General features: G+C 40.4%; 1 protein-coding gene and 1 long non-coding RNA gene across 4 annotated transcripts in view; one reads left to right on the forward strand and one right to left on the reverse strand.

Annotated features, from left to right (window-relative positions):
- Positions 1-16,028, forward strand: part of LOC132364809 (uncharacterized) — a 116,232-nt gene that overhangs the window by 47,937 nt on the left and 52,267 nt on the right. The gene's annotated exons all lie outside the window — the stretch shown is intronic.
- Positions 2,095-16,028, reverse strand: part of CD86 (CD86 molecule) — a 60,634-nt gene continuing 46,700 nt past the window's right edge. Inside the window, exons 4-7 of one of the 2 annotated variants that reach the window (XM_059921005.1) lie at positions 14,963-15,271; positions 12,107-12,259; positions 4,694-4,739; positions 2,095-2,215 (exon numbers count right to left, since the gene is read on the reverse strand). In XM_059921005.1, the coding sequence (XP_059776988.1) occupies positions 2,119-2,215; positions 4,694-4,739; positions 12,107-12,259; positions 14,963-15,271 (605 nt within the window). In that variant the 3' untranslated portion in view covers positions 2,095-2,118. The remainder of the gene's footprint in view (positions 2,216-4,693; positions 4,740-12,106; positions 12,260-14,962; positions 15,272-16,028) is intronic. The other variant, XM_059921006.1, reaches the window with a different exon arrangement.

The raw sequence follows: 16,028 nt of genomic DNA on the forward strand, positions 1-16,028 counted from the left end.
ATCGGAGTATTTTCAATGAATAAATTTTTATACTAAGCTTTTGTTTAATGTACATGCAAGCACACATTACATGGTATAAAACATTACAAACTGAAAAGCAAGTATCCCTTCCTTAACTTCAGATTTCCTAGTTATCCGGAGAAACAACATACCTTACCTGACATATGTCTCAGTAACTAGATAAACATAGAATCGTATGAGACACAGAGGAAAGGGAAGAGGAGAGGGTTTAGGGTGAGTCAGAGGCTTTTAGCTAGGTGACTGGAGAATGGGGCTACCTTAGAGCTGTTAAGAGGAAGGACATACATTAGGAGGATAGAGGGAGTAATATCAGACTATAAGTACTGTTAAAATAGAAGAAGAAAATTTGACTTTTACATCATTTTAATAGAAATTTATTGAGAACTGCTCTGTATAAGAATAGATACATGTATATGTATAACTGAATCACTTTGCTATACACCTGACACTATCACAACATTGTTAATCAACTATACTCCAATATAAAATAAAAAGTAAAAAAAAAACATGTTACAAAACAGCAAGATGCTTAGAGCCTAAGGAAGGCAAGGGCAGGGCAGAGCACACAGATGGTACGATTACAAGTACAAGCATGGCTAGCACAGCTGATTATAACCCTTTAGGGTCCTTTATGTAGAATAAGAAGAACTACTATTTCTGTGGCTTTCCCAAAGTTCTCTTTAGGTTTGGACTGAGGCTTCTCCATCCCTTAGTGATGCTGCCTTAGAGCCAGAGTCTCCTAGCTCATTTCTACAGGGCTAATATATTCCTCTCTTGCGCCCAGGTTTCCCATCATTGAGAATGACGCATAGACAGTCCTCAGACACAAGTTGGCTAGCCCTTCTCTGGGCCAACCATCACCTCCTTAGGACATCTGCAGGCTAAGTCAGCCTCTGGGCAATTTGTATTCTGGTCCTTTTAATTCTGCTCCAGCTCCTTCCCTCTCGGCCATTCATTGAAAGAGCCCTAAGCCTCCTTCCATTCACCCCATTATTAAGATGATAGCTCTCCCCACCCAGCTGTGCTTCCAGCCAGATGAAACATCACAACAACCTGGCTATCATCAAAACCAATCACCAACCTCCAAGGAAACTGCAGTCGGCCTTAAGTCCATTTGGACAGACTGTCCATCCGTTGCTCTTCCTATGGCTTGTCGAAGGACTGGACAGACTGAACGTTCATGTGTATTTCTGTTGGTCAAGATCTTTCATTTTCTTTCCTGTTTTGAGTATTGCGATCTCTCTCTTGGCTCTTGAACAGTTGCCCCAGGCCATCGTCACAGTCATTTTCTTTGAGAAGAGAAGCAGGGTTTATGATGCACAGCGCTCTCCTGCTTTATCCAGCACTCTTTGCTAAGGCTCAGCAGTAGCTTCTTGGGCAGGTGGATCCTCCTTAACATTAGCAACAGCCCAGACGGTAATGGCTACAGAACAGGTTCCTTCTCTGTCTCTAATTTCCCAGATTTTGAGTTGGTCTGCTCACTGTTGTCAGCACACTGGGCCACCACTTTCCTTACTGACCCTCACAGAGGGACAGGAACTCCTTAGCAGAGGGTGGACTTTTCTCAGTAATTACATTATTATAGTACATATTTCTTTATACTTCAAAATATTAATATTAACACTATAAGGCCATAAAATACATAACTCCCACCCGGACTGAAAAGGTAGTTGTTCAGTCACAGGTATACAGGATGGAATGAGGCACTACCTGAGATTCAGGGTAGATAAAAGCCACAATTCCAGGAATTGGGAGTTTTACATAAAACACAATTTATAACATTAAGAGACTGAATCTGAAACAGGAGGTGTTAGTCTTACACATGATTCCTGAGCCAGGAACCAGTTAGGTGGGCTTGACCCACAACTGTGCTCCGAAATGAAAAGAAACAGTTAAAATCTGCTCCTGGCATAGAGAGCAGAGCTGGCATTGTAGGGAGGCTATTTCACTTAGAGGGAATCGTGAAGCCCCCTCTATTATTAATAGTAATATTCTCTTGCCTTCTGGGAAGGCTTAGACAGACAAGAAAAAGGTCAGTCAAAACTTGAAAAGAAAAGCATATAAAAACCGGATAGTCATATGGCATTTACTCTTTAATTAAAAATGTGTAGCGCTTTTGTCGCCTGAGGCTGTCTTTGAAATGTTAATATCACACTGGGCTTCATCAGATCTTTCAGGTTCTTGGAGCTCTACTCTGGAAAAACAGAGAAAAGAATTCAGTGAGATTTCACAGTAGAGCCACTTTCTCTTTCTAGATTTCAATGATAGGGCAGAATATAAGGGGACATTGCATTAGCAATGAGGAGAAATAAACTACTGAAGAGAGGTGGAGATGTACCGTCCACACTTCCTAAATTATTATCTTTGATTTTTGTCTGGGCCTGCCCCTGCCCTATGCTGATTCCCTGCTGCCTTCCCTCTGCAGCTCTTCCGGACCACTTCTGAGCTAAGTCTGACAGGGCAGGCAAGATCTCAGCACCTGGGCTCACCATCCTGGATTCCGAGACTCACAGCGGCTGGTGTATCCAGATAAGTGCTGGGCACACTGGGAGCTGTGCACCCTGGGATCATGACCTGTGTCTCTGTGACCAGGTTTTTTTTATAAATTTATTTAATTAATTTATTTTTGGCTTCATTGGGTCTTCGTTGCTGCGTGCAGGCTTTCTCTAGTTGTGGTGCGCAGGGGCTACTCTTCGTTGAGATGCGCGGGCTTCTCATTGCGGTGGCTTCTTGTTGCAGAGCACGGGTTCTAGGCGTGCAGGTTTCAGTAGTTGTGGCACGCGGGCCCTAGAGCGCAGGCTCACTAGTTGTGGCACACGGGCTTAGTTGCTCTGCGGCATGAGGGATCTTCCCGGACCAGGGCTCAAACCCGTGTCCCCTGCATTGGCAGGCGGATTCTTAACCACTGTGCCACCAGGGAAGCCCTGTGACCAGGTTTTTGACTTAGGGTTGCTTTGACCCCATGACTATGTGACCAGAGCATTGATATTCTTGAGAGTGCAGTTTCTCAGGGTGGGTGGAGGTACAGACAATCTGATTGCATCATGCTGTGAAAGGATGGATCACCAGGAATCTTTGTGTATTCCATCATGCATACATTCATTCTTTCAACAAATATTTATTTTAATAGCCAAGATATGGAAGCAATCTAAGTGTCCACTGATGGATGAATGGATAAAGAAATTGTGATACACACATACACACACATACAGTAGACCATAAAAAAGAATGAAATCTTGCCATTTGTGACAACATGGATGGACCTTGAGGGTATTATGCTAAGTGAAATAAGTCAAACAGAGAAAGAAAAATACTATATTATTTCACTTATATGTGGAATCTAAAAATAAAGGAATAATAATAATTTTAAAAAATCAGTTTATAGATACAGAGAACAGATTGATGGTTGCCAGAGGTGGCGGGGTATGGAGGTGGGAGAAATGGGTAAATTTTTTTTTGGTTTAAATAAACTGAATTTTTAAAAACAATCTGAAAACTTGCACTCTTAAAGAAAAAAAAGCACCTCACCAAATTTTGCCTTCCACAGCCCTCGTACGTGAACAAAGGAAAATATAAAGAAAAGGATATACACACTTCTCCCTATGCCATATTTAGGGTTACTTAAGTGCTGTTCTTATTTGGATTTGATTAGGTAAAGGATCTAGAAAGAAAGCCAAATAAATGAAAAATAAGTACAAATCAAACAAACAACTTAAACTATTGCTCAGCTGAAAGCAAACGTAAGAGAAACTAAAGCCCAGAATAATGTTTACTTTTCCACAAAACTCCTTTTCAACATGTTATATACTTATCAAACCATTAGAGTGTAAATTCTATAAGTCCTATCATCTTTCAACCAGTATTCACCATGAAAATTACAACTACTGAAAACTGTTAGTATTATTAAAAGGCTACTTTCTATAGACACAAACATATCTGCTGCTGCAATTTCACAGTTTAAAAAATTTATTGAGCACTATATGCCAGGCACTGTGCTAGGTTCTGGCAGCACAATGATGAGCTTCACTGATATGTTCCCTGCCCTCTATAAAGTTTGATTTAGTTAAGTTTATAGAGTTTAATAATATAATTATACCAGTATATAAGTATAACCTGGTGTTATGAAGAAAAAACACAGGAATCCACATGATACTATAACAGGCTGACACAATCTAGTTTGGGAAGGGTTTTTAAGAAAGTGCAACTTGAGTCAGGATCTGAAGAATGAGGTGAAGAAGTGGCAAAGAACATTCCAAGCAGAGGGCACAGCAGATGCAAAGACACTGAGGCTAGAGGGTACATATTATCACTCCTCACTTATTTATTTATTCATTCCACACATGTAGGACACCCAGGCACTGTGCCAGGTACGGCGGTTACCATGGTGAATAAGATGCAGCCTATGCTCACCACATCAGACCCTTTTGGTATTAATTTTTTACTTGACCACAACTGAACTTGCCATGACCCTTGGGCATTGTGCATAGGGCACACTGCCATCCATTTATAGCTAGGACATTTTCCTCCAAGTCCTAACTAGTCTGACTTTCCTCTTCCTCTCCATTAGTTCATGTATGCTGAGGTCTCAGCATGCCTCAGACCAAGCCTAGTTAAATTATAGACTCTCTGGGCATTGTACCTCTTTCAACAATGTTGTAGGGTCAGGACTCACCTTTTCTCAGTCTGTTCACTCTCTTTCCCCTCCACTTTGATGGTTTCTGAAAGAGACAAAAACAACTTCAGAAAATGTATTGCCCATAAAAACTAAAAGAGGGAAAGTTTGAAGAGGCTCCTAAGTCCTAGGACTCAGAGAGAAATCGTTGTTGCCATATATGTGGAATAGATGGTTCCTTGATGAGATTTCATGGGGACTGAGAAGGAGCTTCTTTCATCCAAAAAGCAAATGCCTTCTTTTGTTCATTGTGCCTTAAGTTCTAATGTTGGGAATAGGTTTTACTTACAGCTCTATTCTTTACTAAAATAAAAATACTACTGGGAGGTATAATACATTTAGTTTTAGCAATCATTTAGTGATGGGAAAATAAGTTTCCAATCCTTTTCTGAAAGTAAGGTTTAGAAGGAGGAGGAAAAGGAAATCTTCCAGATGTTGGTGCCTAAATGGGTTAGCCAGCTGGTGCTACCAAATAATACACAAGGTTGCATGGAGAGGCTCAAGTGGGAAATTTCTAGTGGGCTGGACCTCCCAAAGCCTGAGTTCCTACTGGCATGGACTTACTACTGAAGCAACTTCGGGTGAAAATTCCTCTATGTTGACTGTTATGACCGTGCTGTTGTCCCACTCTCAGCCTTACAGCAGGTGTTGTTAACCCAGGGTCCATGGAGGAATTTAGGGACCGCAGCAATCCTTTCAACAACACCCCTGATGGTTTTGAACACTTCCTATCTTTGGCAGTTCTCTTTGTGTGTGCATGTGTGTGTGTTTAAAAATAATCAGTTTTATTGAGGTAAAATACACAGTAAAATCCAATCATTATCCATACAGATTTTGATGAGTTTAACAAATGTATGCAGTCATGTAAATACCACCACAACCAAGATATAGAACATTTATATAAGCCCAAAGAGTTCCCTCCAGCCCCTTTTCAATCAAATCCTTCCCCCCACCCCATCCCCTGTAACCACTGATCTGCTTAATGCCACAGTAGTTTTGCTTTTTCTAGGATTTCATGTAATGTGTAGTCTTTTCGTGCCTAGTGTCTTTCATGTAGCGTAATGCTTTTGAAATTCATTCATGTTGTTTCATGTTACCAGTAGTCCATTCCTTTCTATAGCTCAGCAGTATTTCATTGTATATATATAGCACCATTTGTTTATCCATTCACCAACTGCAAAAATTCAGGATGCCAGGTTTTCAGTATTATGAAGAAAACTGCTATGGACATTTGTGTGTGTGTCTCTGTGAAGACATATGTCTTTATTTCTCATGGGTAAATATCAAGGATTGCTGGGTTGTATAGTAGAGCATAAGAATTTCAGTTGTTTAATAGCCTCTCCAACATCTGACATTTGTCAGTCCTTTTAATTTTATCCATGTTAGTGGGTATGGGGTGGTATCTCATTATGGTTTGAATTTGTATTTCCCCAATGACTAATGGTGTTACGACTGTGTGACTGTGCTTATGGGCCATTTGTGTATATTTTTATGTGAAGTATCTATTCAAGTCTTTTACTTTCTGCCTTTTGTTATATGGATTGTCTTCTCATTACTGAGTAGTATTATATAAGTATGTATTCTGGTTATAAGTCCTTTATTATATTTATATTTTGCAAACATTTTGTCCCAGTCTGTGGCTTGACTTTTCATTTTCTTAACAAAGTCAAAGGGCAAAAATTTTTAATTTTGATAAAGTTCAGTTTATCAATCTTATCTTTTTATAATACAGTTTGTGCTTACCGTGTCCTATCTGAGATTTGCCCAACCTAAGCTCACAAAATTTTTCTTCTATGTTTTCTTTCAAAAGTTTTTTAATTTTAGCTCTTATTTTAGGTTTATGATCCACTTCAAGTTATTTTTTTGGGTGTCTAGGTTCATACTTTCCCATGTGGATATCTAACTGACCCAATACCATTTGTTGAAAAGACTATCCTTTCTGCATGGAATTAACTTGGCACTTTTGTCAAAATCAGTTGACAAAATCATATTTTTTGACTCTCCATTTTGTTCCATTGATTGATATGTCTGTCCTTTCACCAGTGTCACACCTTGACTACTATAGCTATATAATAAATCTTGAAATTAGGTTGTATAAGTCCTCCATCTTTGTTGTCATGTTTCAGAATTGTTTTGGCAATTGTAGATCCTTTGTATTTCCACATAACTTTTAGAATAAGCTTTTTAATTTCCACTAAAGAGCCTGCCAGGATTTTGATTGATGGTGCATTGAAACCAAAGATCAGTTTGGGAGAACTGGTATCTTAATAGCTAGTCTTCTAAACCATGGACACGGCATAATTCTCCATTTATTTAGGTCTACTTTAACTTCTGTCAGTAGTAATGTTTTTTAGTTTTCAGTATACATACAGGTCTTGTACTTGTTTTTAAAAATTAATTCCAAAGTCTTTAATATTACTTGATGCTACTGTAAATGGTATTAAAAAATTCAGTGTACAATTGTTTGTTGTTAGTATGTAGGAAAACAATAGATTTTGTGTATTGACCTTGTATCCTGCTACTTTGCTACACTAAATCAGTTCTAATAGCTTTTAATGGATTCCTTAGGCTTTTCTACAAACATGATGTCATCTGCAAAATAAGGCAGTTTTACTTCTTTCTTTCCAATATGCATGCCTTTTATTTCTTTTTCTAGAGTTGTGGCACTGGCTAGGACCTCCAGTACAAGGTTGAACAGAAGCAGTGAGAGTAACATCCTTGCCTTATTCCTGATCTTAGGTGAAAGCAATCAGTCTTTTATCCTTAACTATGATGCTAACTAAAGGATTTTAGTAGCTGTTCTTTGCCAAGTTGAGGGAATTCTTTTGTATTCCTGCTTTTATGAGAGTTTATCTTTCTTTTGAAAAATTATGAATGGGTATTAATTTTGCCAAATGCTTTTTCTGTATCCACTGACATGTATTCTGTATCCACGTGATTTCTCTTTTCAGTCTTTCAATAGGTGAGTTTTATTGCTTGATATTTGGATGTTAAACTTACCTTACATTCCTGGAATAAACCCCACTTAATCATGATGTATAATACTTTTAATACACTGCTAGATTTCAGTTGCTAATTTTGTTGAGCATTTTGGCATCTATGTTCACAAGGGATATGTGTAGTTTTCTTTTCTTGTAATGTCTTTTTCTAGTTTTGGTATTAGGGCTCCCCCTGCCTTCAGAGCAGCCTAGAAACTGACTCCAGGCAGTAAGTTGTGGACAATCATAGGGCTCACCTCATCTTTTCCCTTCTCTCAGGGACTATAGTTTTCTGTAGCCTGTTGTCCAATATCTGAAAACAGTTGTTACATATATTTTGTCTGATTCTAGTTGTCTACAGCAGGAGGGCAATTCCTGTAGCAGTTAATCCTTAATGGGAGGAAGGAGAAGTCTGTCTCTTCTATATAATTTTAAAAGAGCTTTAACTGTTAGAAAAGTCTCTTATTTCTTTCTACCTTCTTATAACCTTCATCGAGATACCCTTTAGAGCCTCAGTTAAGTATGATCTTTGCACCCTATGGCAGTTTTTAGATATTTAAAGGCAGCACTTGTGTCCTCCCCAAGGCTCTTTTTTTTCCCCCAGGCTGAGCATTCTCAGTTATTTCAGATATTTCTTTTTTTTTTTTAATACATCTTTATTGGAGTAAAATCGCTCCACAATGCTGTATTCGTTTCTGTTGTACAACAAAGTGAATCAGCTGTATGCATATATATATCCCCATATCGCCTCCCTCCCACCCTCCCTATCCCACCCCTCTTGGTCATCGTAAAGCACCGAGCTGATCTCCCTGTGCTATGCAGCAGCTTCCCGCTAGCCATCTATTTTACATTTGGTAGGGTATATATGTCGCCGCTACTCTCACTTCGCCTCAGCTTCCCCCACCCCACCCGCCGTGTCCTCAAGTCCATTCTCTATGTCTGAGTCCTTATTCCTGCCCTGCCACTAGGTTCATCGGTACCATTTTTTTTTTTAGATTCCATATATATGTGTTAGCATACGATATTTGTTTTTCTCTTTCTGACTTACTTCACTCTGTATGACAGACTCTAGGTCCATCCTCCTCACTACAAATAACTCAATTTCGTTTCTTTTTATGGCTGAGTAATATTCCATTGTATATTTGACTGATCTTCCAGATACTTTGTAAATCTAGTTACATTCTATTTTTGTCAAAGTTCCTCTTAAAAATAACAGTGCTTATAGCTGAATACAGTATTTCAGGATGTCTGTACACCAACACAAATAATATTATCCTTTCATACTCATGACAAAATCACCACCGTTTTTTTTTTTTAAAAAAGCTTCTATTTTAAAATGAAAGCAGACAATAAAAAGACAGCTTCTAAACTTTTGGATTTGATTACAAATTTAGCATTTTGAAGAGCAGATATGATGATATCACCTGGTTTCAGTTTTTAAGCCCTGTGAAACTTTCTGTTTAAATGGTGGTTAAAAATGATTTATTTTGGAAAAGACATTTTCCCTTTAAGAAATCATTCCTGAAAGAGCTGAGACTTTTCCAAGTTTGGAGGAGGGAGGCAAGTTGTACAAATTGTAGGTTGCTAGGCACTATTACAATACAGATTTTAGTCAGACAAGAACCAAATGAGGAAGTAAAACTTCAGGAGGAGCTATTTTAGTCTTTCTCCCCACTGGGTAAGCTGAGAGGGTAACTTCTGATTGGGAAAAGACAGTAATTGAAGGTTACAATTTCTCATGCTTTAACTGCCCTATTTGACAAAACAAAAAAAGAGAAGAGAGATTAGAAACCAGCTAGAACAACCATGGCATTTCCCTTTTATTCATTTAACAGCCTAAACAGGGTAAATATGTACGGTTGAGGAATAGAAAAACTGTAACTACTGAAAAATCACTGGAAAGGACTTTTGACACCAAGTTAGTTAGTTGGAGGGCTGTCTCCTCTGAGAAAAGGATTAATATTGGATTAGGAGGAAGCTGCATTGTTGGAGAAATTTCTACTCATCAGTAAGCTTGTGTCTCTGTGGATGGGTCATGACTGTTTCCATGTTTGTCTACTGGCAGAATTTAGTTCCTTGTGGACTGAGATCCCCATTTCCTTGCTGGCTTTCAGCTGGGGGCCATTTCCAGTTTCTAGAGGCCATCCACATTTCTTGGCTTATGGCCCCTTCCTCCATCTTCAAGGGCAGCAGTGGTGCGTTGAGCCTGTCTCAAGCTTTGGATCTCTCCTCCTTCCATTTCATCTTTCTAATCCAGGTGGGAAAGATTCTGTGACTCACGTGATTAGATTGGGTCTACCTGGATAATCCAGGATAAACTCATCATTTTAAACTCAGTATGTTAATCACGTATGAAAAGTCCCTTTTGCCACGTAGGATAACATGTTATAGATTCTGGGGTATATGAGGTGGATATCTTGTTGGTGGCATTATTCTGCCTATCATACAGCCAATGCCAGGGGTATCCACAAACAAGTGCAGACATTGCTGAAGTTACAAAACCCAGTTTTACAAACATCTCATATCTACGTGGCATGGTTACTTGGTACATCTCCCTCCTCCAATGATATCAAGGCTCTTCTCTTTGACCAAACTTACTGGCACATGTGACTATCTGACCAAACAACTTTTTTTCTACCAATATTCTTTATCACGTTCTTGAGGGGTTCATATATGTACTATGCTCTCTTGTGGTCTTCTGCCTTTTAATACTCATAGCTCAATTTGACCATCTCAAACGCAACAGACACCCTTACAACTCTCTCATATATACAGACACACCCTCTTTAACTCCCTTATCTAGTCTCCTGAATTTTTCTGATTGCATTTTAGGGGAAGAAACATTTTACTTGGCTTTTCTCCATCCCTTTTCTTTGTTTCGTTTGTAAGCTAATCATTCCAATGCAAAACCAAATTTAGGAGACAGCTTATTTCCAAGCAGAAGGTTGCTTCTGCACATTTAGCTAATTCTAAATAGCAATGAGATTGAGAGAAAGAGAAGTTCAAAATTCTCGCTTTGAAAAGTCAAAGCCTAGACAAGCATGATATAACTGTACATCTGACCCTGCACTGTGAACTTTTCACTTTTGTATCATAGAAATCTCTCAGTATACCCTGTACTTGGGCAGTTTGAATGGCTCTGCCATATGCTTTGTGTTAATGTATTGAAACTGGATCATCACTCCTAAATTTCTTGTTTTTGGAATACAGCTGGATGAGATGAATGACTGCTAATGTCATCCGTCTATTCTCTAGATGGATCTTAAAATCAGTACCCTGAAATCTTAAGATGCTGACCAGAAGCATTACTCATCTTGTGCTTTTTACCATAAGTGAGTAAGAAGGTTTTACCTTAATTATTAGCACCAACCAAACTTTTACTGGAGGCAATTACTGAGATAAAGTCCAAGCTTATCTTACAACTTCATCCAAACCAGCCCAAACCACAAACAGGCATGGGATTCTTATAAAGTCAGGAACCACTTTGCCCCCCCTTAAACACAGGGCATTTTTACAACAGAAGTCAATGGGGAGGCTGCTCAATGCAGTGCTGTTTAAAATAGCAAAACTATGGGAACAACCCAACTGTCCAACAATATGGACTTGGTTAAATAAATTAAGGTGTATCCACATAACGGAGTATCTTGCAGCCATTTTAAATGATGCTGTAGAATAATACTTAGTGACACTGAAAATATTCTTCCAACATTTAGTATAAAAAAGTTAGAAAACAGTACATGTTATATTATTCAAATTGTGAAAAACAGTCCTCATAATACTATCCCACTTATGGAAAAATAACAGATTAATACATAGAAAAATCTGGAAGTTATACACTAAAATGTCAGCATAATCATTTTTTCTTACTAGTAGAACTATAGGTGATTTTTATTTTCAGTATATTTGGTAATGGATATGTACTACTTGGTAATCCATATGAGTTAATATTATTTTTTAAAGTCAGTGGGGAATAATTCATCTAACTTAGTTCTCAGTAAACCGAGACTTTTAGAGATGAGAAGGCAAATCTTATGGTCACCTAATCCTCCCCTTCTCCCACCAAACATCCCTGCCTGAACATCATCAGGTCCATAATCGTGAACATTTAGAAGTGTTTTCACCATTTTACTTCATTGAATTCTCACAGTAACCTCATGAAATAAAGTAGGTAAGGCAAGGAATAATCAGCTTTGTTTGGAAACCAGAAGTACATTTGTAAACCTTAGGTTAGAAGTGTTGCCTTTCCTGGAAATCCAGGCAACCTTATCAGCTGCTGAGTCCCGTCTATATGGGCTCAAAACCCTGAGGGAACCTTTTCCTCCGAACACCTGCTGACTTTTTGCCAGCCTGGGCTCAGCCAACGAGCTCCAGAAGGCAGCTGATCGGAAGTTAGCTGCAAAGTGGCAATCTGCAGAGAGGACAAGCACTGACTCACCACATTCTTTAGAGGGGCCAGGCTGCTTCTTCTTCCTTTTCTTTAGTGTTAGAAAGAACACCATCCCACACACAACGACCAATGTTACAAGTAGAGCTGCAATCCAGAGGATGTGGTCTGGGACAGGGGGGCTTGGTACAGGTGGCTTTGCATCTAAAAATGAACCCAAGTTTTCAATCAGCCAGGAAGGTTGATTATAAAAGCTTTATAATTGCTCTCTTCGCTTTATTTACATGCCAGCATCTCCTCAGGGCTCTACTGCCAGAGCAGCCTGAAATCCACATGATTTGGGCCATAGAAAATCCAAGTCTCAGGGCCTCGGCAGCTGACTGAGAACCAAGTCAGTGACTCTGACCAAGTGCCTGGTCTGAGCTGCCTTGCCTTCCCTTCCCAGAGACTGAGATGACAATGACCGTGATCTAGAAGAGGGTCACCTTGGCCCTAGGTTCTGGAATCTGGGTAACATACCTGTGCTGAGGCTCTGAAGGTACAGTCATCTGGGCAGCATCCGGCTTCCTCCGCCCCCTGTGTGGTCAGGCCTCAAGTTTTGAAGTTTCTCTTATAGTAATTCCTCCATCCACTATCATCTCTAAATCAGGCTCCAGACACCTCTCACCAGGACAAACATAGCAGCCTCTTTACAGGCCTCCTATCTCCAGCTTTGTTTGTTCTTTCCCCTGATGTCTAGGTGGACTTCCTCAAGCATGGCTTTCAGCCTGTCTCTTCTACTGGAAAACTTTTGATATTTCTTCATGCCCTGAGGATCAGGGTCAGAATCCGCTCCTGGGAAGTCAGGACTTACTTCCTTGCACAAGGACTCCTAAACTTGCAGGAAGTTAAAAAACAGGCTTTGGGCGGAAAAATTAGGACTGAGTGGCCCATCTTATAGACATTTATGGGAAGAGGTCTGGTAGTTAATCTCAAATTACAGGAGAATAGGGCCAGCTGACCTCCCATTAGCTTAGGGGCATTTTGTGGACCCATGCCCTGTTCCTGGGACCTTAAGAAAAGGAGTTGTTGGTACTGCAGGCCACATTCAACACTTTTTGAGTCTGTCCCAGTTTAATCTCACTTGAACCTGTTTGGCATCCCAGTTAACATGGAGGCTGCTACCTTTTGATACCCAAAAAGATTCCTTGACACAGGGCCTAACCTATATCTGATCTAGCCATAGAATAGGGACACAGAGAGGCAAGCCCCATCTTCCTGAGGCAGCTAGAGCTGAAACATTTCTGAAGATGGCGGCAGCTAGGAAGGTTTTGGCAGCAGTTGAGAAACGGCAGAAAGGTGAGCCACAATGAGGCTCTAGTGGTGGCGAGGCTCTGTTCCCGTGGGAGTCATGGCAGAGAGCCCCAGGGTGTGTCATGTGTGGTGATGTTGGCAGCGCCAAGAAGGTGCTAAATTCCAGGACAGCATGGGAGAGGCTTCTATCAGGCCAAGAGAGGCTACAGTGGAAGCAACCAGGACAGGCAGGGTGACCTCGCCAGTTACTGAACTGTCAAGAGTCAGAGGTGTCTGATCAGAAGGAAATCAGCACCTGCCCAGGGGACTGGCCCACTGGTACAGCTAAGCTGGCTGGTGGGGACTGGCCCCAGGGGCTGTCCGTAAGAATGCATCAAGAGGCCAAGTTATGTTTGAACAATGAAACACGAGGAGAGGGGAGGCATTAAAGCCAGAGGATGGAGCAAGGAGCTGGATGGATGCCTTAGGAGGGGGCAAACCAAGGGGCCAGAGGTGGACGAGGGGCCAAGGCAAACAGAAGGCAGATGGGTGGGGGGAGGGGTCAGGATCAGAACAAGCAGTGTTGAAGGCAGTGTGGGTACAGAGTGCCTTTATTGCAGGAGAGACTCTTGCAATTACTGCTCCTCAAAAGTGGGGTCTCAAATATGGATGTATTCTAGGGCAAAGCCAGGAATTTAAAATGGCAGGCTCCTATTAGTGTACACTGCTTAGTTCCAACCCTTTCCCAGTGGGATTGGCCCCCACAGTACACTGTCAACATGCCACAAGCATTTCTGCTTCTGCGTATTTCCTTGACACATGTGTACTGATGGCCACCACTGCCTTTGCCCATGGCAGATACTGCTAATAGATTGTGGCCCTCTCACCTCCCAAGCCTGAATGCTGTTTCAGAATTTTTCAGAAGCTACCACAAGTTTGAGTACCTGTCACCTCTTTCCCACACTTATTAAGCCCAGTTATTTCTGTTATGGTAATATAAGGTCCCATGTCCTTTAGGAAGCCTTTACTGACCCTCAAGGAACTTGCCTATCTCTGAATGCCTATAAATCTTATTATCAGTCACTCTTGTTTTTAAATTTAGTTGTGTATTTCCATGGGATATAATTTAGATTCTAATTCAGTCCTTTTACAATCCAATTTACCACGTGTGTCCATCGTGGAGTTCTGATTCTATTAGAAGGGCAGAGAGCGTGTCTTATACCATTTGGTTTTCTCCCCTGAAACCAACAATGTCTAGAATGGTTTTGTACTCATAACAAGTGCTGTATGTATATATGAATGTGTGTGTGTGTGTGTGTGTGTTTTAATGAGTGGAAGAATTTTAGCCTGGAGAAATCCTGCATCTTCTAACCTAAGCTCCAGAATTTTCTATCTAAAGGTAGCCCAAAAGACTGGGCCAGTGTCAAGGCTAAGAACATGCTTTCTCAAGAGCAGCACAGGTTCATAGCCTCTTGGACCTTGTAGCACTCAGATGAAACAGGAGCCCTCTGTCTGGGTCTTTCCTAACAGTATCAAAATGGCCCAGTTGGAGGTTTCCTGGCAAGCAGGGGACATTGGATGCTCTGCCTTACCCATCTGTGTATAATACCTGATAAAAGAAACTGTCAGGCTTACCTATATTGCAAGGTGGCGAGAAAAGCAGTGTCTTCGTTGGCTCAAGTTGCAAGACACAGAAGATGCTCACGTTTGTTTCAGGAGGGATGGAAAAAGACATGCTGATAGAAACGTTGTACAGTTCTGTGATATTATTTTGAGATTTCTTCATGACAGTGTCATGCTCAGTAGTTGAATTCTTAGTTTTTAGCAATATATACATCCTCTGAGGTTCTGGGTAACCTTGTGTAGATGAGCAGGTCAAATTTATGATGTTAGAATTTTCTGTTTGATTAGGAATTAGATTTACTTCTGGTTGACTGAAGTTAGCTGAAAGCAGAATAGAGATACAAAAAAAAAAAAGAAACCAGTTTAAATTTAGATGTATCTAGAAGGGAACAACAAATAACTAGGTATCCTGGGAACTCACTGGGGACACATCTGGCAGGCCTCAGGGTGCCTAAATTGTGGGCCTCAGCCCACGGTGAGAGCCACATAATGATCCCACATTTATTTTTCAGGAATGGAGTTTGGGGCCAGCATGCTTACTTCCCGCTTACCCCAATCAAGGAGGTGCTCTCTGAGCAACAGGGGGGCTAGCCCCTTCTGCCAGCCAAATCCCTTGCTCTTCTTCTGTAGTCAGTAGATGCTGTGCAGGTTCTACATACTAACTTATAATTTAGTATATTGTTTCTAAAACTTCAGTGATTAGCATGATATTGTTACAAGTTTTGCTATATCCACCCACTCCTTAAGCACTCTGCTTGTACCTGATGTGGCCGGTAGAAGGTAGATTGCCATGTTGTTACCTACTTTAAACCTCATTAACAATAATTAATCTGGACCTAGTAATCCCACACCTGGGTATCTACTCTAGAGAAATGAAAACTTACGTTTACACAAAAAATTTGTACATGAATTTTTACAGCAAATCTATTCATAATGGCCCCAAACTGAAAACAACCCAATGTCTTTCCATGGGTTGAGTGGATAAACAAAAATGCTACTTAGTAATAAGAAGGAACAGATTTTTGATACATGCAACAACTTGGATGACTCTCAAAGGCATTACATTAAATAAAAGAAG

This window comes from Balaenoptera ricei, chromosome 4 (genome assembly GCF_028023285.1).
Source record: "Balaenoptera ricei isolate mBalRic1 chromosome 4, mBalRic1.hap2, whole genome shotgun sequence".
Taxonomy (NCBI): domain Eukaryota; kingdom Metazoa; phylum Chordata; class Mammalia; order Artiodactyla; family Balaenopteridae; genus Balaenoptera; species Balaenoptera ricei.